Source organism: Grammomys surdaster, unplaced genomic scaffold (genome assembly GCF_004785775.1).
Source record: "Grammomys surdaster isolate TR1022 unplaced genomic scaffold, NIH_TR_1.0 125311, whole genome shotgun sequence".
Classification (NCBI taxonomy): domain Eukaryota; kingdom Metazoa; phylum Chordata; class Mammalia; order Rodentia; family Muridae; genus Grammomys; species Grammomys surdaster.
Window position 1 is genome coordinate 25,890 of NW_021620189.1, and position 23,834 is coordinate 49,723.

At 32.8% G+C, this 23,834-nt stretch overlaps 1 protein-coding gene and 1 long non-coding RNA gene across 5 annotated transcripts in view; one reads left to right on the top strand and one right to left on the bottom strand.

Annotated features, from left to right (window-relative positions):
* The window catches only part of LOC114637473, a 31,202-nt gene extending 20,998 nt beyond the window's left edge, over nt 1-10,204 (top strand). The window contains exon 3 of the long non-coding RNA XR_003713754.1: nt 10,118-10,204. This is a non-coding gene — a long non-coding RNA (uncharacterized LOC114637473). The remainder of the gene's footprint in view (nt 1-10,117) is intronic.
* Nucleotides 8,367-23,834, bottom strand: part of Ube3a (ubiquitin protein ligase E3A) — an 89,026-nt gene continuing 73,558 nt past the window's right edge. For all 4 annotated transcript variants that reach the window (XM_028785678.1, XM_028785680.1, XM_028785679.1 and 1 more), the window contains 2 exons: nt 15,973-16,116; nt 8,367-14,990 (listed from right to left, as the gene is read on the bottom strand). In XM_028785678.1, the coding sequence (XP_028641511.1) occupies nt 14,870-14,990; nt 15,973-16,116 (265 nt within the window). In that variant the 3' untranslated portion in view covers nt 8,367-14,869. The remainder of the gene's footprint in view (nt 14,991-15,972; nt 16,117-23,834) is intronic.

A 23,834-nucleotide genomic window follows, 5' to 3' on the forward strand; every position in this document is an offset into this window, starting at 1 on the left:
TCTCTCTCTCTCTCTCTCTCTCTCTCTCTCTCTCTCTCTTCTTTTCATTTTTTAGTATTTGGACTGTGATTTCCTCCAATACAACCATTAATGGTTATCTCTTTTTGGGGGAGTGGGGGGGGGGAAACTATGGGGCATTATGTACATTCTTTTTAATATAAGAACAAATTTCATTGAAGTACTGCATAAAGGTTAAACCTAGACATTGTATTATACAGTATAATTTAACCATCTACAAATTAATAATTCAAGTTCCAACCCTTGCTTTCCAATACCTTCTCTTTGCCATGATATTCTAAGCATGACAAAAAAAGAATACCTTGTAACTATTCAAAATGATCAATGCAAAGATGAAAACAGCTAAGTTGTAGGACTAGGAACATACAATAACTAACCATAATGAACAAAGATGAAATAGATGAAGAATAAGCAAAGTACAGTAGATTCAGTACTTAGGATCACTGAGGTTTTATATCCAGAGAATTCTACAGTGATCCTTTCCCTCTAAATAATTTTTCACATGACATCTATATGATGTGATGCTGTGATGCAAAAGCATCTGAATATGAAGGACTTAGGATTCTTTCATTTTAACTACTGATTCTCACACTTAAACTTAAATTTGAGCTGACAGATTCATTGCAAGCAGCTTCATAGAGGACTACTTTATTTCAAAGTACCACAAATCACACCTGTATAAAATGAACATATCATATGGACTTTGTTAACAATTTCTAAAATTCTTCAGTAATACTGGATTTACCAACCAAATTGAATACTGAGGTTGTTTAAGCTTAAATCATAATCTTTACAACTTGAGATGAGTCTAAATTGCTACCTCTCAAGTTAATGTTATTCTAATTATTTATTTAAAGCAGGATCTCACTAAGTATTCCTGGCTGGCCTTAAATTCAAGAAATCTTCCTGCTTCTGCTTCCTAATGCTGAGAGTAAAGTCATGAACTAACTATATTTGGATTCTTTAAAAACAAACAACGAAAAAAAACCCATAGACCTAGTAGTAATGAATTCTCAAAACTTTTTCTTAAGAATTCCTGTTTTAATACTACTCTCAATTTTTTTTTTTTCAGAAACTTCCCTGGATATAAAATCTCAGTGTTAATGCTCAAATTTACCTCCTCCACACTTCAATCTTTCTGCTTCTGTACCCTCCTCTCAGTTCCTATGAATCTCTCTTCCTCTTAACTCTGGACATCTAAAACTTCTATTAATAAGTTAGCCAATAATTTAATTGGAGACATGGATATTAGTTACTTCTCTTCTTGTTGCATTCAAAATTCTGTCTCTGACTTTTGGTATGTATGATTATAATGTATATGTATAACATATAAGTACTTTTTAGGGTTTACCCTCGACTATATTGGACACCATATGCATGTAAATTTGTGCCTCAAAAAAAAAAATGAAGTTTTCCAGCTATTACTCCCTGAAAATGTCTCCTAGATTTTCTACATTGGTTCCTTTGTATACTACAGTTATAAATTGTGTAAATTTTTTAATCCTTTGCTTGTTTCTCAGATTCAATTTAAAATGTCATATCTGCACTTCTTGGGCCAGCTCAAATTTTCTTTAATGCTATAGTGAATTTTTAAATTTGAGACTCCTTTTCGGGTCCATTGTTTTGTTTTGGCTTTTTTAAAATTTGTAGTTTGTTATTTTTAATTGCTTCATGTAGGTTTTCTCATCCTCTTTATTATTGTTTTCCTTTTGCTCTTTTCTCACACCTAAGGCAGTTTTGCATTTTAAGTCTTGCATTTATACTTCTTCAAAGATGGTTTCTGCCAAGTTAGATTCTTTTCTTCAGTTTGCCATATTTTGCCTGAGACATTGCAAATTAGCATTTGAAAATACACTCATCATTCCAATCTTGATTTCAGCTTAAGTGAAATATAGTCTTCTCATTGATTATTCTGTGAATTAATTTTTCTTAAGCCTCTGTGTGAGTTTCTTAATGGTCCAATATAAAAAGCTACTCTTTAATGCTCTCCATTGTCTTTCCTGAGGTTTCTCTGAGCATATAGTAAAACAGCTTTCCCAGTAAGTCACATCACACTCTCTTCTCTATATTCTGGTTTAGTTGAGACAGAGAAAGTATTCATTTAAGTGGCCCTCAGGATCATTCATTCTTTCTTGGAGAAATTTGGATGCAAATACAATCATAAAATAATTTTAAATGTGAATTTTGCTTTCAACAGCTTTTCTGATAGCTCCATAGCATACCACTATTGTCTTACAACTACTGTTTTAAGGGTCTTTAACATACTAGGCAAGTGCTGTATCAACAAACTACATCAATAAATCTGATAACCCTATCATGACTTGTTTTAGGGTTTAGAATGTAGTATGACAAATGCTCAAAACACATTTAAAAAAAAAGTCATTTCACTGTTGTGTGAGGTACTCCATGTCACTTACAGTAGTTAGCAATAGTGTTCAAGTAACTAATTATGGGTTTATTGTTATCCTACCAATGACTCAAACAGGTATTTAAAATTTGCAAAGTCAATTGTACATATGTCATTTTTCTTGTAGTCCGGTTATGAAAGGTTTTACTTCCAGTAGTACAGGCTGCTCTTAAGTATATATACAGGTTTGTCTTCTGTCTTCATAATCCTTTAATAATTATTAATTGCATATTTGTTTCAAAGTGTATTTTAAAGCTATTAACATGGTTTAGCATTTTTTGACAAAATGTTAAGATTTGTCTCCATCCTTTAAAAAAACCATTCCTTTTTAATATGTTCTTACTCTTACACATTGCATATAGGTAGGCCTTTTTAAAAATCAAATTAAAAATTTCTTTCTAATGTAGAGTTTATACTATAGATAGCTAAGCTTTATAACTTTGATATTCAGTTCATTAGCACTATTATATATTTTCTCCTTTGTTTGTGCCTTTATTTATACTGAGCATTGTATTAGTTCCCTAAGGGTGCTTGCTGTATTACTACAAACTAAATGAATGACATAATAATAAATTCATTGTGTTAATTTTGGAGGTTAAACACAGTAAGATTCACATTCATTAAACTACAAATAAACAAGTATTATTGGGGCTATACTTTAGCTAAAATCTGTATAGAGAACCATTGTCTCTTTTAGGTTCTGATTTTTTTTTCTTCTTTTAAATTAATCTTTGGTATCCTTTGTCTTGTAGAAACAATACACAATCTCTTGCTTCTTCTTACTTAATCATTTTCTTCCTATTTGATTTCTCTCCTTATCTAGAATGGGCAATTACAGCTCATTCTAAAGCCACCATTCTCAGTTATATATAACTGGAAAGATACTTCCACTCAAGTGCCTCTTCATAGGTATTAGGACTTCAATACATTATGTTGGGGAAGAGGTAAGCCCAGTTTGTGTGATTGCATTTTAAATTTCTTGTGTTATTTACTTCGCCTATTTTGATCTAGGGGTATTTTAGAGCTTAAAGCATACATGTTTTTTGGTCTAACTTCAGGTTTCAACCTTTTGAACAGTGTACAAAAGTTACAAAATGGTATCTTTTCTCATCTTTGATTTTTATTACCTGCATAACTTGAATTACCTCTATAGTATGTAACTTTGAGGAACTGTTATTTCTTACAGATTTGATATATGTGATATATACATATATAAATTCCTACTCAGCTCTTTGAGTAGATGCATATTTGCATCATTTTCTGCTACTTGAATCTTACATCAGATTTCTTTATCATTACTATTTAGGGCAATGGGATATGTAAACTGGTGAATTTTCTTCATGATTTTCAGATACAGTAATCTTAAATCTATATTTTTAGTTTATCAAACTTAAAATATCTGGTCATCTCCAAAATTCTTCCTTATTGCCTTTGCTTTTCTTCCTGTTAAGGAGCTTTTATTTTTACATACTACAGATGTAAAGTCCAAGCTGTTGCTTCTCCTGTTACCTTTATGATAGCTAGATGTTAGCCCTTGCCAACATTCCCTGTAAAATAGGAATCTGAGGTTAATTATCACACATACTTAAGAGAAATACTTGATCAAAATCCAAATTATGTCTTCACGCCCTGTCAGCTGAGCTTAAGAAAATTACAGTACTAGTGTCTTCCCAGGGTGATGAAATGTTTTTAGGCATTTGTTGAGTTTTATAAAAAAACTTTCAGATTTGTGTGATTATATATTTCCTAAGTGCTATCAATGCTAATTATAACATAATTTCAAAGAAGATATTAACTCACTAGGAATCCTTCCAGCATTCTGCTCACCTTCCTTAAGTATCCCTTTGCAGGCTCACCTCTATTCCTCTCCCTACACCACAGCAGACAGAAAGGACAAAGCTCAGTTCGCAATGAGACAAATGAATTGCCTTCTCCTTCTGCTTTTTCATTTTCCCTTCTGACATTCTAGAACAATACATTTAGTAATAGTTAAAAGACAAACCCAGTGACATGGTATAGCATGGAAGTGGACTTGCCACGCTATACCTCACAATGTATGTTTAATCCCAGAAGCCATACAATAGAGAACCAACTCTGGCAAAATGGTGTCTACATATGAAATTCCAGAAGAATGATGATTGATATGCTACAACAGGAGGCAGAAATTTTCAGGCATACACTGTTTAATAAAAGTGACAAGAGCACACTGCTAGTTTTTTAGAGAGTTTGAGACAGTCTGAGAAATAGAATAGGAGGAAAAGTTTCTTGGTGATTTACACATGGCATCAATGACTATCAGTGGATCCCACAAATGCATGCACACCCACACACACAAACACACACAAATTTTAATGAACAAGGCATAAAATGCTAATCCTCCATTAGAAATAAGAACTACTATTTTATAGAATAACTTTCCAAATTTTTTTGCCATAACTGATATGTAACTGAAATATTACCTGGTATGACAGAAAAAAAAAAGCCAAAAAACAAAAAACCCCAACCTGAATTCACACAACTAAGCTCATCACTAAAGAACTGGAAGTTTAAAGTTTTACTAGATAACTAAAAAGACACATAACTACAGACTTATGTCCCCTAAAGTGCTGTTGTATGTGACAATTACACACGGATTATTTTCATTTTATTATTTACACTTCTGAGTTGGTTATGTAGAAACAAAAGAAGATAGTAGAGATGAAAGGCAAAAAATACCCTTACATAAATAATGGGTTTACAAATGGAAATTAAAGGACTTGAAGGAATAAGAGTCACAAAGTAATGAACGGATGGTTTAAAGTCACATGTAAAAACATGATGTATTTACCCACCATCATCTAAGGAATAAATGAGAAACAAGCTGGTTTTCCTTCTGTGGCCTTCCCATACAGGTGTGGCCCTATGACCAGTACAGGATTGTGTTTTCCCTCCACAGTGGAAAGATGTAAGGAGTATCTGAACGGGTAGTAAAGCTGCATCCAGGATGTTTTCTCATATACAAGAACAATCTTTGTAATGATGTTTTCTTAGCTTTTTATTTGGTAATATTGTAGAAATTTGCATGTATGGTCTGCTTGGCTAACCAGGACCTTTGTCTTTGCACTCATTTCATCTATACATGCATTCGATAGATGTATTACAGCCTGGGCATTGGAGGCTAAAAAAAAAGTTAAAAAAAAAGTGAAACCATTTCTACTCTAGGACAAATCACTGAGAAACTGAGGCAATAACTAAAGTAAATACACAAATACATACAAATACAGATGACCTGTAAAAACTATGATATATAGTCAGAGAAACAAGGCAAACAGATATATTGGTCCTAAATACTATATTTGGTGTTCTTGGTGGGAGTAGGTAAGAGTTTTGGAAATAACTTCTAAAATGTAGTTGCATAATAATCAAATTTCTACTACTCAAAATGTGTATCATCTAGTTAGAAACTTAGAACCCTTCTGCACAATCTTATCTTGAGCATATCTCCTTCCATAGCTAGCTATTTCTTGGAGAAGCCTTTTTGATTTCAATAAAATAAATTAGAGGGGATAGGGATGTAGTTCAGAAAAGCACTTGCCTAATTTATATGGGGACCTGTGCTCTATCCCCTAAGTCTCCCCGACCCATCCCCCATTTAAAAAAAAAAAAACTTAGTACTGTGCTCTTTTGAGATCCACTAAGAAGAGTCAAACAGCTCTATGAGGAGTAGTAAGGGGACCCAAAGAGAAAACTAATGACAATTATTTTAAGAGTTAATATTTCAATTATTAGAAATACTTTGATTTAGCGAACTAGATTTTATAAGGTACATGTAGATCTGGTTACTTAAAAGCTATGATGAGAATTGAGACTGGAGTGGAGGGTATTTAGCTAGTCATATGGGAGATTGTAAGGAGGATGGAAATGAAACTCTAAGACAGTCTGCTCATTATATGGTTCCAAAAAGTATCTTCATATTTTGATGCAGATCCATAAGGCAGTTACATATTCCCTAATCTTGTGAAGCTTGATATACCGAGTGGAACACAGATAGGGTCAAGCAAAACAGTTCCTTTTTCTCATTTCCCTTTAATGTGGATTCTTTGTGTAACTCTCAAAGGACAGTAATTCCATAACTTTGTCCTTGGTAGTCTCTCTTCGTGACTTTTCACTTACTGTAGAGAAATAGTAAAGATGACCGCCATGCTAGAGCCACTCATTTTCACCTTTGGTGAAGAATTCTCTCTAGACTTACCTTTTATTGATGTGGGAGAAGTCCCCTTGAATAACTCCAGACACTATACAAAGAATGTAATTGAGCATACTACAGCTCCCCTGCCTAATCTGTCCCATTGAAAACCCAACAGCACCATTATCCATCATTCATATCAATATGAAATCTGTTCTCAAGTCTTCTCTATCATGCTCTTCTCTTTTATCTTCTCTTTTATCATGCTGCATCTTTTTGGAATTATAGCAACAATCTCATAAATGCAAAGAATATACGGACACTTAGGCTTTTCTAGTTCATATGGTAATAGAAGAATAGTTCATATGGTAATAGAAGTATGAATTTATTTTCCCATTTTTAAGATATGCTACATAAAATCTGAAGTCTGCAAGGCCCACCATGATCTGTATAGCTGCCCAATCACACCCACCTGCCTATCAAAACCCGATACTCAACCTGTTAAAATGCTCTTCTTTTCTGCCTGATAACAATCCAATCCTTTACCACATCATAGTCTTTGGACCTTACTTCTCAGTCTAAACTGTGCATTTATACATTCCTTCTATAAATGTGTTGTGGTTTCCACATATATATCCCAATTAGAACTTCGCTGTGTAAAACACCTTAACTGAGCAAAGCAGTTCTGAATTGATCTGAAGCATCCACAAACCTGCAAAGCAGCAAACACCCAATAGTACTTAAAAAGTGTTAATGAAAATTTCAAACTTTTGTTAGGACAAAAGCAAGTTTTAAAATCTTTACTACAGAGATTTTTCTTCTTCTTAGGTATTATTCCATATTTTTTAACTCCTTTATATAGGTCTGGCTTTGTTAAATGATGCATATTTTATGTATGTGTAGTACAGGTGGGGTACAGAACAAGTCTTTTTTTAAACATGGTCTCTGAGTTTTTCTAGTGATGAAACCTCAAGCTTTAAGATTTCCCTGTTCATATTCAGGAAACTTTTTTTTTTTTAAATTTTACAAGTACTAAACAGCCTAAATAGGCCATAACAGTGAAACATTAAAATGACCAACTCTTAATTGAAGACAAAAGTCTTCCTCCTGCTCAGGCCCTCCTATAATTCAAACTCCCTCCTTACCTATTTTACCAGGTACTTAGGGAACTTCTGCACTACAAGGAATCATTACAAAGATATTGTCTTACTTATCAAGTTGTTAGGGTTATGACAAGTGGTAGTGGGGAGCAGTGTATTTATTAACAACTTTATTTCAAGAATGTAACTTCTTGGCAATCCCACCTGGCTTGGCTGTTAAGTTTCCAATGCTTCCTACCCTGAAAGCTTCTTTACTGGATGACTCTCAGCTTTCAAGTGTAAGGCTTACAAGGGAAGAAAACTTGTGTAGGGTAATTTTGAAAACAGCGGATGGTTAATACTTTATAATAATGATGTATATATGGCTCATGAGAAACACTCACCTAAACCCAATTTTTTGTTAACTGCATTTTATTCAGCTGTCAAATGCACTTTAGGCATGTCTTACCTCTCCCGTGTCATCCAGAATCTAAAGACCACAGAGTAACTCTCAAAGTATATCATTTTAAACAAACCTCGCTGGATTTAAGATCAGCTGGAAAGCTCCAGACATATTTTGAGACCAGTGTCAGTATTACCCTGACAGCTACCAGACAAAGATAACAAGAAAACTACAGGCTAGTATCTTTTATGAATATATGTGGAAATACGCTAAACAAAATACTAGCAAACCATATCCAGCAGCATAGAAAATGGTTTATGTAGCATAGACATGTGGGGTTATTCCAGGAATGCAAGGTTCGTTCAATACAAAATTCCATCAATGTAATACAATGTATCAATAGAATAAAGGACAAAAACTACATGACCACCTTATTGGATACAGAAGCATTTGACAAAATTCAACATCCCCGTTGTTTTTTAATCAAAAAGAAAATTCAGTCAGGTAGGAATAGATGGAATATTTCTCAACTTGCAACATCTATGAAAATCCCACAGCTAACATCATATTTAATGGTGAAAGACCTAATGCTTTCCCACTACAATCAGAAACAAGAAAAAGATGTACACTCTTGCCACTTCTATTTAATATTACACTGGACGTGCTAGCCAGGGCACTTAGGCAGGGAAATCAAATAAAAAGAATCCAGATTGGAGAGGAAACAAAAGTATTTATATTCACAAATGCACAATCTTTTATAAAAAAAAATTAAAAACAGAATCAGCTCAGAATAGCTACTATAGTATATAAGGTTAATGCACAAAAACCAATTCTTTCTAGATGCAGCAATGAGTAATTCAAACAAATATTTAAAAACAGTTGTTTGTAATTAGCATCAAGTGAAAAACAACCCAAAAAAGCCAAGATGTATATACACTGAAATCTATAAAACAGCATTGAAAGAAATTACAGACCTAAATAAATGGAAAGACACTCCATGTTTATAGATTAGAAAATTTAATACTGTTAAAATACCACATACGTCAATCTGATGTATCAATTCAACACAAAAACTATCAAAATCACAGGTGCTTTTTATGTAGAAATTAACAAATAGATCCTAAAATCCATGTGGGATACAAGGGACCCAGAATAGGCAAAACGATCTTGATGTAGAACAAAGCTAGAGAACTAACACATCCTAAATTCAAAACTTACTATAGAGCTGCAGTAATTAACACAGTATAGTACTGGCTTATGAAGAGAGACACATAGGACAATGGAATAAAGTTGAAGAGTCCAACATTAGCCATATTTATGGTCACTTATATGTGTTTTTGACAAGGATACGAAGCCCACTCATAAATTATTATTAGTCTTTGTAACAATTAACTGGATCCCTACAATGCACCACATGCAAAAATGGATCAAAGATATAAATTTAAGAACTAAAACCATAAGATGCTTAAAAGACATAAGAGAAATGAAAACATGTACACAAAGTGTTCATAGTTGTAGTATTCACAATATGTAAAAAGCAGAAAGAACATACATGTCCACAACCAAATGGACAAGCCAAAAAAGAAATACAGTTTAACAATACAATGACAATATTCGGCCACAACAACAACAAATGTATCAGCACATGCTACAACATGGATGCAGTTTGAACTCAATACTTTGGGGAAGGTGGCGAAATAGACAAAAGGCCACATATTGTATGACTCCATTAACATGAAATGTCCAAAATAAGCAAATTCATAGGCATATGAAGATGAGTAGTTTTCAGGGTTTGGGGTTAAGAACAGGCAGTCACTCCTAATAGGTACAGAAAACTTTACAGCGATGAAAATGCTCAGGAATTATATTAAGACAATTTCACAACTCTGTGAATATACTATAACCACAAATTTTACACTTTTTAAAATGGTGAATTTTATACTATGTGAATTATCTCTCAAAGATGTGTGAAAACACATCTCTACCGTTTAAAGGTAGACGATAATGTCTTTATTACAGACATTTCCAATCTTTTTTTTTTTAAGTTAACAAGCAAATGATGGGAGAACTGCTCTCAGGATGTCTTCCAAGATGTTATCTACCATCTGCATGCTAATTTCACTGAAACCACACCACCAGAGATAAGGTAAGAGTGGGTACAATCGAGTCAATAGAATGGCAGGTCCAAAACTAAAAACTCAGATTTATTTGACTTAAGGCTACAACCTCAGCCGTGTACTATATTCCAGATACATTCCCTTTCAGTTTCTATGTGTTTCTGGGAAACAGAAAATCAGGATGATGCCAGGTTCCATGCATGTCAGCCTAAGAATTTTAGTTTATTGTTTAATTTAGTTGTTTTTCCAAAAGGAAGATGACAAATTTTCAGTGGTCATGTGGATCTACCCTTACCATTTGTCATCCCTTTTCCTGTCTGTATGACTTTTGGTAAGGTATATAACCTCTCAAGTTACAGTGACTGATCTGTTTTGTGAAAATGAAGGACCATGTGCACAGGTATTTGGCAGTCACTGAAAATTCTTATCAGAATTTACAGGATTTTGACTAGCAAAGTCTAAGAAAATGTTAAATATGATTCACTATACATACATTTACAGAGAATAGCATCTGGAGGATTCCTCCATGAAAATTTGAGGGACTAGTCAGTAATAGCAGAACGACTTAAGGTATCAGTTGCCATGCCTGCTGGAATAAGGGAAAGTGTCAGGTCCAGATTGTCAGAGTATACCTGAAGACAGGGTATAGACCTACAAAACTGTCTTGCTTTCAACCATCTTGTCTTTTCCAACTCACTGATTTCTTTTGCCAGGAGCTGATATGTATGATACAATGATTCCAGAAAATCTATTCAAGAAATATATATTTATATTTCTTGATAAATGATTATCAGCCTATTGCCGAAGAGACAGAAAGATTAGTATATGATAATTTGCACTGTGAATTTACTCAGATTCCATACAAGAAAGATGTTTAAAAAAATAATAACGGGACAGTATCAAAGCTAAAACACAGCAAAGAAGGAAGGGTAGACACTTCTGAAGGCCTCCTCAACTGTTCCAATGTGATTCACAAGGCTGTGACCAGGAATATGTAGGCTGCTAGTATACTGTGGAGGCACACTGTAACTAATAGAAATCTTTATGAGCATGGTACTTTCAAAATTGCAACTGAAAGAGTATGTGAGTTGAATATAGCAAATCTAAGTAAAGGAATTTTGAGTAGGGATGTAAGGGGATGCTGGTGAACAGGAGGCACTAGAAAATTATGCAGAAATCCATCTGTACAATTTATTCAAAGAGGAAGTACTCATACAAACCAGAAAAAATGTGTTTTATGAGGATGCAAAGAAGTAGAAGCAGTTCAATTAGGAAGATAAAATGAGTAAATCAAAGAATTGGGGCCTGAAATAAAGCTCAACTGAATAAGTTTAGGTTTGAGACAACATGCATGCACATGCACAAAAGCCATGGTACATGTAGAAATGTCAGAGGACAACTTTGTGGAGTTGTTCTTTCCTTCCATGTTTATGTGGGGTCTAGGCAGAGTATTCAGGTTAAGTTTTATATAGTGAGCACCTTTACCCACTAAGCTACCTCATTAGGCCTCAAAATTGGCAGTTTTAAAGGAAGTAACAAGAAATGGCTAGGACATACAATATTAAGAATTTTGTTTTTATAGGTACTGTTCTGCACTGTATTGACTTTAAGGTACCAAGATCATGTCCTGTAAATACAGGTCTGATTTGATATGAGATATGAGACCTACAAGATTTGAGACGAGAGAAAAATCTTTGGGAATTACTAAGGTTGAACAGGAAGTTCAGAGGAATCCTTTTAAGTACAAATAGGAGAGTATTCACACAAGGTGTCTATGACTAAGGATGGAAAGTGAGCCTTTCACCAAACTGTAGCCCAACTCTGCAAGGCTATCAAGAGTTAAAAACAAGAGTTCTTTACTCTGGCAAATGGAGACCATTAGTATCATTGCAAGTACATTTTCAGTGAAATATTACTGGATTAGCAGCCTTTACATAGTGAAATGAAGTGCATAGATGCACCCAAATCTTCTTGTAAATGTTACCAAAGTCAATTTTCTGATTTGAAAGTAGAAGAGAAAAAAAAAAGCCTCTGTGTGTATTGAGTAAACATTTTCCTCACCAAACACTAGGGACTGTTTTACACTCTGACATTGGGTAAGAGAAGAAAAGATAAGCAGCAAATGGAAATTATTATTATTATTATTATTATTATTATTATTATTATTATTATTTTATTCTGGGGGCCCTGGGAAGTGTAGAAAGGATAAAAGTATGCCTTAGGATAATCAGTTAAAGGATCAACATCATAAAGAGTAGCCTCAGTAAAACACCTCTTTCTCTAGGCTATGCGGATTCTTGTGAAAAAAATTCTTAAAGAGGTGGATTTCAGCATAGCCACCTTATGGAAACAGGGAGTGATGCTGCCTAGCAATGCATGTGCCACATGTTAATAGAACAAGTTCTCTGAAGCTTCATTTATAGGTTTCTTTTGATATATACATTCCTACACAGGGATGTATTTCCAAATAAAGGTAAGGTTATTGTAAATTAATTTGATCACACAATTAACTATAGACCACAATATGTACAATCAGACACTCAATTTGTTTGCTGCAGCTGCCAAGTCTTCAGAAAAGTTTTGCTGCAGGCTGTGCTTTTATGCCATAAGTTTGAAGTGTTCTACGATACTAAAAAGTATTTTTTTTAACTCGTAAGTATTGTTCCATGACAATCTAGTAAAGCGATGATGAAAAGGCAGCCATAATAACGTTGTAACATGCTGAGAAAAACTGATTAGGAAGCAAGTGAGAGTGTATTTTTACCACTGAAAAAATTTTAGGTTTATTTTTTTCACTTTCTTTTAAATATATTGATGTTATTTCTGTTTGATAATCTATATTATCATTTGAAAATTTTCACACAGATATAGTATCACAACTACTTCAATACTGTAGTGATAATAAACTTGAGAACTGAAGAACACAAATCTCTTCATGAATTTATTTTATAAAATATACCCACTTAATTTGTCTTCTTATCACTTTCATAATACATAAGAAGCACAGTGGATGAGATGCCCATTAAGATGGCTATAGTCACATTTTAGGGGGTCCTATAATCAAGTTAGCATACATACCACAACAGTGCTCTAAAGGCTAGCTCAGAAAAAAACTCACGTTACCATATCACAATATGGAACACACTGTGTTCTCTATTCCCATTAAAGTATTTAAGCCACTGTTTCATTTAGCATTACAGTAAATAATAGCTCTATCTCAACTACTACAAGAATGAAAATAATCCTAAAAGACATCCTTTTCCCCTTCCAATGATTTTAAAGCTACAATTATCCCTTGCCAATTTAAAACATCAGGTTGATTTACACTAGTTGTAGAACAATCAAGGTACAAGCTCAACAGGTTATCTGTAGCTTGTAGTAAAATGATATACCAGTATGTCTCTCCTTAGTTAAAAATACATAATTCTTTTATTTTGTTACGCAACAAAAGAAATTAACATCACAGACATAGAAGACTAGGGATGGGAAACTACATTAAATATCCAGTAATTTAAGCCTATTTGTATTTTAATATAGGACATGAAATCTTTAACACTTTTAAAGTAAATTTTAATTTGGGGGATATACAATTTAATTCGCAGGAGTACTAGTTCCATTCACTTACAGGCCTGTTTACTGTGTACATAAGTAACACAAGGCACAGTAGCTGTACTTTCTGTTATGCTGCAACACTGATCAAGTGCCTTGAAAAACAGTTGATTAAACAAGATGATGGCAACAGATGGGGAGACTTTGGATTGTCTATTTAAAATCTCGGTAATAATAAAGGTTCATTTTAAGTGCACTTTTACATGCTCATTTATACAACAAACTTTCTAATTTTGTTGCAATAGGCTTGACTATCCTATCATTTGGCCAGATGCACTTTCCCCAGTAAACTTAAACAACAAAAACAGAAACAACAACAAAAATCCCTGTCCTTACATATACTAAGAGGCTTGGCTACTGAAACAGTTCATTGCAAGACACATGAAGACAACATACTGTGGCATGAGTTGTTTTAATTTGTTGTGCTGTTACTAAAGTTCTGAGGGCTGTGGTTCAAACATTCCAAGCTCTCCCTTTCATCTTTATTGATACTCAAAATTTTGTACAGAAAACTCTTTGGGGGCTAGAACAGCAGTACTTGCACCACACTGTTTACTCGACTTCAAGTTTCAAAAGCAAACTGTCAGAAAAAAAGTTCCTGATTTGACTTAGATACAGGGACAAAAAAAAAAAAATAGCACATACTTGAAGATAACATGGTCTACAAATGGTGGCAATGTTTCCGTTGCGAGAATAGTTGTGTTGGTATATATATTTTAAATACTCAAAAAGGCTCAACCTCAAGCAGTAATAAACACAAGCAAAAGTGATTTAACCCTTAAAATAAATATTCAGAAAAACCTCTCTGTACATACAAGTGAAAGAATATGTAACACTTTCACGCAAAAAAATAATTATAATAATAATAAAGGATTTGTTCATATATGCAGCTGAAATCTGCTGTTCCAGCCCACAATGTCCCCAATGAAGAAGGGAGGCACAGACATAGATGACTACTGTGGTTCACTATCTTACAGCCTTTTTATGCTGGGATACTATTACCATCAAATTATCCCTCTTATACTTATTGTTTTTTAACTTTTTTTCTTTTTTCTTTTTTTTTTGTTTTGTTTACAGCATGCCAAATCCTTTGGCATATGTGATGGCCTTCAACAATCTCTCTTTAAGTTTCTCTTTGCTTGAATATTCCGGAAGTAAAAGGACATTAAAGCAAGTATGAGATGTAGGTAACCTAAATAGAGAGAAAGGGAAAAACAGGAAAATCATAAGTCACTGGAAATATGCTCAATGTTAAATGCTTCTATTAGATGCATATCTTGTTAGTATGGTTTGTAATGAGAAACTACAGATTAAATAAATCATGAACATTGTGATGTTTAGCTACAAAGACCAGTTGGGTATTTATCCATTATTGAGATAATGCAAATATTAAAGTGGTGCTGATGATAGTAACATTTTATATCAATTGAGTTACCTATTGCTTTAGATACTTTACCAATGAAGGTCATTTAAATCATCAAACAAACATACTAATATATTACTAAACCCACTTAAAAGCTGAAGTTACTAAACAATATTCAAACCTAGTTTTTAAAGAGTATAAAGTCTATGTTCTTTATATAGATTAGAAATATTGCTGGCAAAAATGACAATGATAATTACTGGATACAAAATAATTAAAATTAAGAGACATGATATATAAAATAATATGTAACTAACAGTAATGAAAAAATATCTGTCCATGTACACCCAAGTCAGCATACTATCTAGAACATACTGCTCAGCCCACCACAAAATAGTGAAGTATTTAATTGAGAAAGAATACAATCAAAAGTCAAAATGATTTAACTATTGAATAAGAATCTAGTATAATCTAAAAGAACACACAATCCTCTAAATTTTAGTGTAGTCATTCAAAGTTGATTGTTCTATAAGGCTTTTTTAATAAACTATAAAGCAATGGAGGAATAAAACAGAACAACTTGATAAAGTTTGTACTTCTGTAAGCTCCATAATTACTTTTTAAGTACATCAATTTTAAAAAATTTCCTCAAATCCTGAATGCAAACTAATCATTCCACTAATGTTTGCTGACCTGGATATTTCTTTATAACATAAGAAGTATACATAGAGGCTAAATTTTGACTCTGTTTGCATTTATGCAATATGGTAGAAAGTTTCACAGTGGGTACAGAGTTCCACTTTGATATTACCTTTCTGTGTCTGGGCCATTTTTGGCTATGATCATCTTCAATTTTCCCAGACCTCCAACAGGTGCTCTGTCTGTGCCTGTTGTAAACTGTAGAAAGAGTCTTTTCTGTTCATCTGTAAACGAATGAACAACTTCCCAGAACTCCCTAATGAGAAAAGATACAATACTGGTTTTAATTTGACATTCACTATAGACAAGTTCACAGTACAACATCATTAAGGACAATGTCATAGTGATTATTAAAAATGACAATTTCCTCTAGAATATATTTCATTTACCATTCTTCTAACTCATTCTTAACTCAACTTGTGAAAACAGATTTAGATTTTGAAAAATAAATGTAAACAAATATTCCATTATTACACTTGGTGAATTTTAGTCAGCCAGATTTTATATCTTGTAAGAACTATATGTAGGATAAATATTAATATAACTCTTTTGCTCAGAAACTCTACATACTTCTGTATTCCTAATGCTAAGTGTGACTTTTTTAAAATTTACTTTATTGTAAAAATACCTGTATATAGAAACCTCAGAAGAAAACACCAAATGTTCAATATCCTATTCACATTTCTAAAACCTCAATCTAAAATCTATCAAGTTCTTCTCCAAAAGAGAAAAGTATAATAAATATATCTGTAATCTATGCTGAGAATATAATTGGAAACTCAAGTAATAAATCCCAAAAGTTAAAGCAGAGAAATCATATACAAGATAAGCACAGTTAGGGATCAAAATAGGACAAAAAAACTTGTAAATACTGGAAGTTCTGAAGAGCTGACAAAATTTTTCAAAAAGAATAGGTATGCTTGGTGAAGGGATTTTAATTAAAAAAAAAAAGATATAAGTGAAAAGTTAAAAGGCATTGAATCACATAAAGCAGAACCAAATCTTAAAGAAATGGCAGTAAAAAGTTTTCTCTCAACAGAGATACCACTTAAAGTGACTGTAGTATGCTTTGCTACCCTGTGACATTTACTAACAGCAGGTCCATGGGAGAAAATATATAAAACAATAAATGATTACAAAAAATTTAAGTTCAAATAGGAATATTATAAAAAGTTCTGCAAATGAGACTTAAGGGCTTTTCGGCATATGAAATTATGTAAAAAAACAAAACAAAACACTGAGTCGTGAATAATATAAACTCTAACATGAACCAGAAACAGTAACACTTGAAAATTCTGAGGCAAATGTATAGCAACTCTAGAAATAAAAGATGATTCATAAATGAAGTAAGCCAAGGTGGAAGTCTAGTAATTTTTATTTGACAAACATTTAACATTTCAATTTGACGACAGTCTAGAAACAAAAAGCAAGGAAAGAGGTAGGGAATCAGAAGGGGAAAGGAGCTAAAACAAAATATTCAAAACTGAAGAAATGCAGATCAAAGTAGAATAATGGGAATAAATTGTTAAGTAAATTGATAAAACCTTTCACTTGGTAAGAAACCCTAGTAAGTAAAGATAAATAACGATGATGTGGAGAAAATACTGTAAATTGATCACAAAGACCAATGTCTCTAATGTATAAGGTAAGGGGGAAGGTAATCTAAAAAGTATTCCTGTAATTCAACACTTAAAAGGTTGAGACAAAAGGCAGGCAAGTTCTAGGCTAGGTTATGCTACAAGGCAAGATCTTGTCCTAAAAAACAAAAAAAGAGGGGTGTGAAGTGGATCATTAGCTGAACAATAAAATGAGTAAAAGATAGTATTAAAAATATGATTAGATAATACAATGATCTTGAAGATAGAAAAATATATTGCAATGTTATGTGACAGTTGTAGGCAAGTTGCAAAGTAATCTCTATGTTAATAAGGGATTAGAAAATGAAGAGGGAGTTACAGGAGCATAAATCACCCAAGCAGTGCCACTCTGGTTCCTGCCACAACTTCCCTCAATGATGAATTATGAACTGGGTGGGTATAAAGATGTACAAAGCCTCATCAGCCCGAAACCACATAGAGAAAGCATGAATATTTCACAAAAGAAATGTTTCTCCTCATAATTAGCAAGAGACATCTTCTAAAAAAAAATTCAGTCTTGAAGGTGACAGGGTAGCTTAAAAATAAATTTGCTAAAATGGAGAAAGAAAATCAGAAATAACTCAAAAGAATCAAGGAGGACTGATCATGTAGTAGTGAGCAGGAAGTGCTTTTATAAAAAAGAAACATGGACCTGAGCAAATTAAGACTATAATACAGGGACAGAACCATCATCAGATGAAGAAGACAACTGACTGTTTTTAACAGTAGCACCTATTAAGTCATGTATCAAGAAAATATAATTTTGAAGATCTAAAGAAAGAAGAAAGAAACTGAAGAACCACAGCAACAAGAACAGGAAAACTGAAAGACTCGAGGTAAAGAAGAAACATGACATTTAAAGTGAAGTGTATTTTAAAGATGCTAGCACAAAAAATTGTAGATGATGAGAAGAACAAACATACACACACACAAACACATAAATACAAAAATCACACAGCCCTAAAAACTCAAGACTAAGTTTTGACAAGACAGAAAGGCAAAAGGAGAAAAGAAAAAAACAAGGGAGAAACAGACTAAAAGGAGACCAGAGGAAGAAAAGATAGATCTGTTTAAGGAAGAAACATATTAAGTGATTCCAGAGATGTTTGAAATAATTTTGTATACCAGTACAACTGAAAATTTGAAGAAACATTAAAGCCAAAAGACGATGAACAGAGAAAGAACAAGAATATAAGCTAGAAATAGAGAAACAAGCAAACAAATTGGAGAACTAAGACAAAAAACAGGAAAAAAGAAAATGAAAACCTTTGAACTGAGCAGATATTACAAAAAATTAATCACAGTGATTATATTCACACTAATAATTTAAAAATCAAATTTGAAAAAAAAAACCTGACAGTTCTCTGAAAAGGAGATGCAGAAAAGAACAAGCAAAAAAGACAGTTAATTGACCTTGAAATAAAACAGAAGTAGAACGCTCATAAAGCAATGAATCCAGAGCATGAAGAAAAAAAAAAAAGATGCTCCATTTACTGATAAAGTAAACATGAAAACTATATTTGAACTAATAAAAAGGGGGTGAGGCACAAAGAACTGAATAACGAAAGCTATTTCCAAAAAAAACTTAACTTGAACTAAAAAAGAATTGAAGCAGCACTATAAAAGAAGAAGACAAGGAGAAAAAAGGGAAATAGCATTATGAATTACTCCCCTATGAAAGAAGAGTAAACCAAATCAGGAGCTAAGTAGTTCAACAAGCCATTATGAAAACACCCATCAACTATTCAAGTACCCCACTTAAATTTAAAGTAACAGGAGAGTTGAAGCCAGAAATTACAAGGTGATTGGTGGAAGAAATACTGCAGGGTGGAGAATATGATCAACAGATTAAATGGAGAAGCTTACTGTAATTATTTATGAGAAAATGGAGGAAAGTATGTGCAAACCAAACAAAAACACATGTTAACTAACTGGTTAGTACCTCGATTTTTACTGTAGAAAGTAATACTAATTGTTCCCTGATCTATTAGTTTATTAACGTGTTTTCTCCCTGGAATAGAGCAAATCATTTTTCTCTTTTGTAGCACTGAACAACATGTCTTCTTTCCCTTCCCCTTGTTATTTATTTTAAGTTTCTTAGTATAGACATCTTCTCTGTAAAGTGGGGAAGAAAAAAAGGACCAGAGGTAACACTTCTTTTTTTGCTTTGTATTGTTTTTTTTTTAATATATTGACTTATTTTCTCTTTATAAGTCTTCAAAATAGAAGTAGAGCTAAAAAACAGATACTCTTCTACAAATGAAAATGAAATGTTGTGTAGAACTTATTCTCAAGGGTGCAAAATTTATTTATTTTGTCAAAGCCTACAATAGACTGTGGGTTTTCCATGTTTATAGCAATTGAAATATATGTCATTTTGAATTAATTTAAATCTTGAGATTAATAAATTTAATTAATTTAATTCTTGTGATCTTATAAATTACTCTAACATAACATACAATGTGTTTAGAACATTTCCTTTTGAGTGGTCCCTTTTTACCATAGTACTATGTAATTTTGATTGTTATAGTTTCAAAGTCTTTCTGAAGAAGATATAGTGATGAAGTGGTATATCATTGTTTTCATGGGAAAGAAGCATGGAATAAAACAAAAAGAAAAGCCAAACATAGCTTTTATTTTTAAAATTATGTATAATATATGATACTTAAAAATATATGCTATAACCCTACTGGACACGTCATTTAAAAAATTATATTTGTACTTCATGCAGAAGCAAAGATTTTCAATATAATTGAAGGCCTCAAGATCTAAGAGAATTAGATGTAGGAAAAAAATGATACAACTTTTCATTTAAAGTTCTACAAGTAGAGCTGGAGATTGGTGGTTAAGAGCATCAGCTGCTATTGCAGAGGATCCAGGTTGGATTCACAACCCCTACATGCTGGCTCAACTCCAGTGCCAGGGTACCCAACTCCGTTCTCTAGCCTCAGTGGACACTGTATACACACACTGCATAGACAAAAGTATGGAAGCCCTCCATAAAAAAAAATTAAAAATCAAAAAATTGTTATCTTTAAAAGTCTATAATTACCTATTCTGTTCTATTGTTGAATTGTCTGATACTTTAATTTACTGGATTTTATTTTATAGTATACATAGTAGTTATTTTTCAAAAAAATGAGAAACAAAAAATAAGGATCAAAATAACACACACATTTTTATTAAATAGTATATGTATGAGAACTTTGTAAATATCAACAAGAGATAAAAAATATAAAGACATGAAAATTAGAACTACACAGTAAAACCCAAAATTTATAACAGGCTAAAAAACAACAACTAGTTCAGAAATGAAATGTTTAGAAAACGTTAACAAGAGAGGAACCTTGAAAAAATGTGACAGAAGTAAGTTGCAATTAGAAATAAAGTTTAAAAATTATAACAAATACAAAGAAACTAGAGCTAATCTCAAAAATATACACAAGGGAGAATATAAACAATTTTACAATCTTTTAAAAACCTAAAATAGAAAGATACCAAAGGAAAAAAGCACATCAATCCACCTACAAATCCTTTGATCTATGAGAGAGATCTGTTTGCAAGATAAGCTAGTGCAATATTGGAACAAAGCTGGTGGGAGTAACCAACCAACAGCCAATTTGAGTTAAGACCCACTCCATAAGCTAACTTATATCTAACTTTCCTTGAAGGGCTAAGAAACTGAGACCAGATAGTGGAGGAACTCAGAGGCAAACCAAATACTGTTTTTTAATGAAATGTAACAATAAAATGACTACAAAAACATCCTGCTACATTTATAGAGCTGTGCCCTGCTCAGCCACCATCAGAGAGCTTCTTCCTGAAGCAGATGGAAAAAATAAAGAACCCCACAGCCACAAAATATGCAGAGACTGAGAGTACCTCCCTTCTAGGCTCCAAGAACTCTGTGGAAAAGGAAGGAATAATATAAGAATAGAGGGCGGAAGACCACACTAAGGAATCAAGGCCTTTTTGACACAACAGGGATATTGCGCATATGAACTCACAGAGACTGTACCAACATGAAAAGAGCCTGCATTGGTCTGCACCAGATGTGGTGCTAGAGGCAAAAAGTGCACATGTACACCCATCCCTAATGCAGAGGCCATCTCCAATTCATAGACACTTGTAAACGAAAAATTAGTTTTCTATAAGCAAGTCTCACTGGAGAAACATGCAACTTTTAGGTATGGGGCCCATGGCCCAACAGTAAACTAACTCAATGGCATCTACAGAGGTTCTTGTTTCACAATGTTAAGTCCTGGTGTTTCTTCCTCCATACCTTATGTCCTCTGATTATGTATTACAGCTTCTAATTTTTCCAAGTTTTGCATTTTTATGAGATTCTCTAGTATGCAAATGTGTGTCTCTACATCTATAGTACTTTCTTGTAACTTTTTTCTTTGGCATTTTTCCATGTTTGGCTGTTGTATCATCCCAATTTGTTTGATGTTTGTTTATCTTAATTTATCATTCCTTAGATGCTTGTTTGGTTTCTTACAAGAGACAGAAATTTCAAGGATCCAGATGGAAGGGGAGGTAGAGGTTAAACATTATATATATATGGAAAAAGATCCATTTTAACAAAGCCCTCAAAAAAATAAAAACAGAAAACTATCATACTACGAACAAGGAAATTAAAACAATTGATGCCAACAAAGATTAAAAAATTTTTTGAATTTTCTGACAAGGCTTTTAAAGCAATAGAAGTAACTATAAGCTTGGTCTCAGAAATGAAAGATGAAACAATGCATAAGAAACATAATGTTTAAATTTATTCAAACTAAAGCATACATCATTTCAACATTTAAATTATAAAACTAAACTATGGGATAACTAAATGGAAAGTTCTATGTCATACTTGAGATTTAGAGAATCCAAACTGACGAAAATGAAAATTCTCAAATTGATTTATTCTATCACTTCAACCCAAATCAAAACCTCAAAAAGAAACTTAATCCATTTAAAATTCAACAAACAGATATTAATATTTATATGGAAGTAAAATTAGTGAAAACATTGAGAACAATGAAAAAATAAAGATGTTCACACCATCTGATATAAAGACTTGTTCTTCTGTAAAGGTAAAGGAATCATCAACGTGTGATTTGAATCAAAGAACAAATGAATAGGCAGATAAGATCCACGTCTAGAAGTAACTCACACAAAACTCAATTTCAGCAGAAATAAAATAAAATTCAGTGGGGGAAAGAAAGCTGCAGTCTAGAATAACACATGTATAACATGTTTGCAAATGAGCCTTTAAAAAGAATATATCCTTAAAAGAAATAGTTCACAATCAGTGGAAAGAAAAGTGAGGAAGATAATTAACAAAGTAATGGTTAAAAAGATAAATACTTAAAGCCAGCTCAAGATCATGAGTCATCAGTGATAAGCAAAGTTAAACTAAGATGAAATTTTATTTCACATTCCAAGACAACATGACTAAAGATGTAGAACTGAGTTCTAGCACTGTTGGTAATCTTAGGGTAACATGGCAGTACTGTTTTACAAAAGCACTCTTGAAGTGCTTCTTAAAGTTAAAAATATTATTTACTATACAACCACAATCCTGCACTTAAAAGTGCTTCTTCAAGAGAAATGAAAACAATCAACAGTAAGAATGAAAATTTTATTTGTAGTAGCTCCAATCTCATGATAATCCTATTGCCTCTAATAATAGGTTAATAAATAAGCAAATGGCATACATTAACCTAAAACATTACTTTGCCATATTGTAGAGATAATGCTAGGATACTCCCATTAAGGCTTTCCTATTACCATGTTGATCCCTGTTATGTATCACCTTTAAAACTGAGCAGCAATATAATGGTTGCCATGAGAAAACACTTTTCTGATTGGTGTTAGAAAGAGCAAAGCAAGAGTAATCTTCTACAAATTTAAATTCATAATAAAATACTGTAATATAACAACTATAATGTATCATTATCGTTGTTAATATTCATTATATTGTTCATGTACTTGAGCCTTATACCAGAAAGATATGTTTAAATGCCTCTGACATCATAGTGGATGCCAAAAGGACATCTCTATCATTTTGACCATTCATACTAGAATATAGGGAAAAAAAACTTTCAGAATTGGATAGTAGCATATTACAAAGAAGTAGAAACAAGGGCATTTGACTAGAGAACGATATTAGTAGTAATACTGTCCTAAGAATTGTTCAGAATCACTAGTACACATGGTTCTTCCCAAGTATCTTAAGGACTAAATAATGTGTCATTTTATACATTACCAAAAGTAAACAAAGGCAAGAGAAAATGATACTTAAATCATTTAATTCATGAAATACAGCATTAGACTATATGAAAAT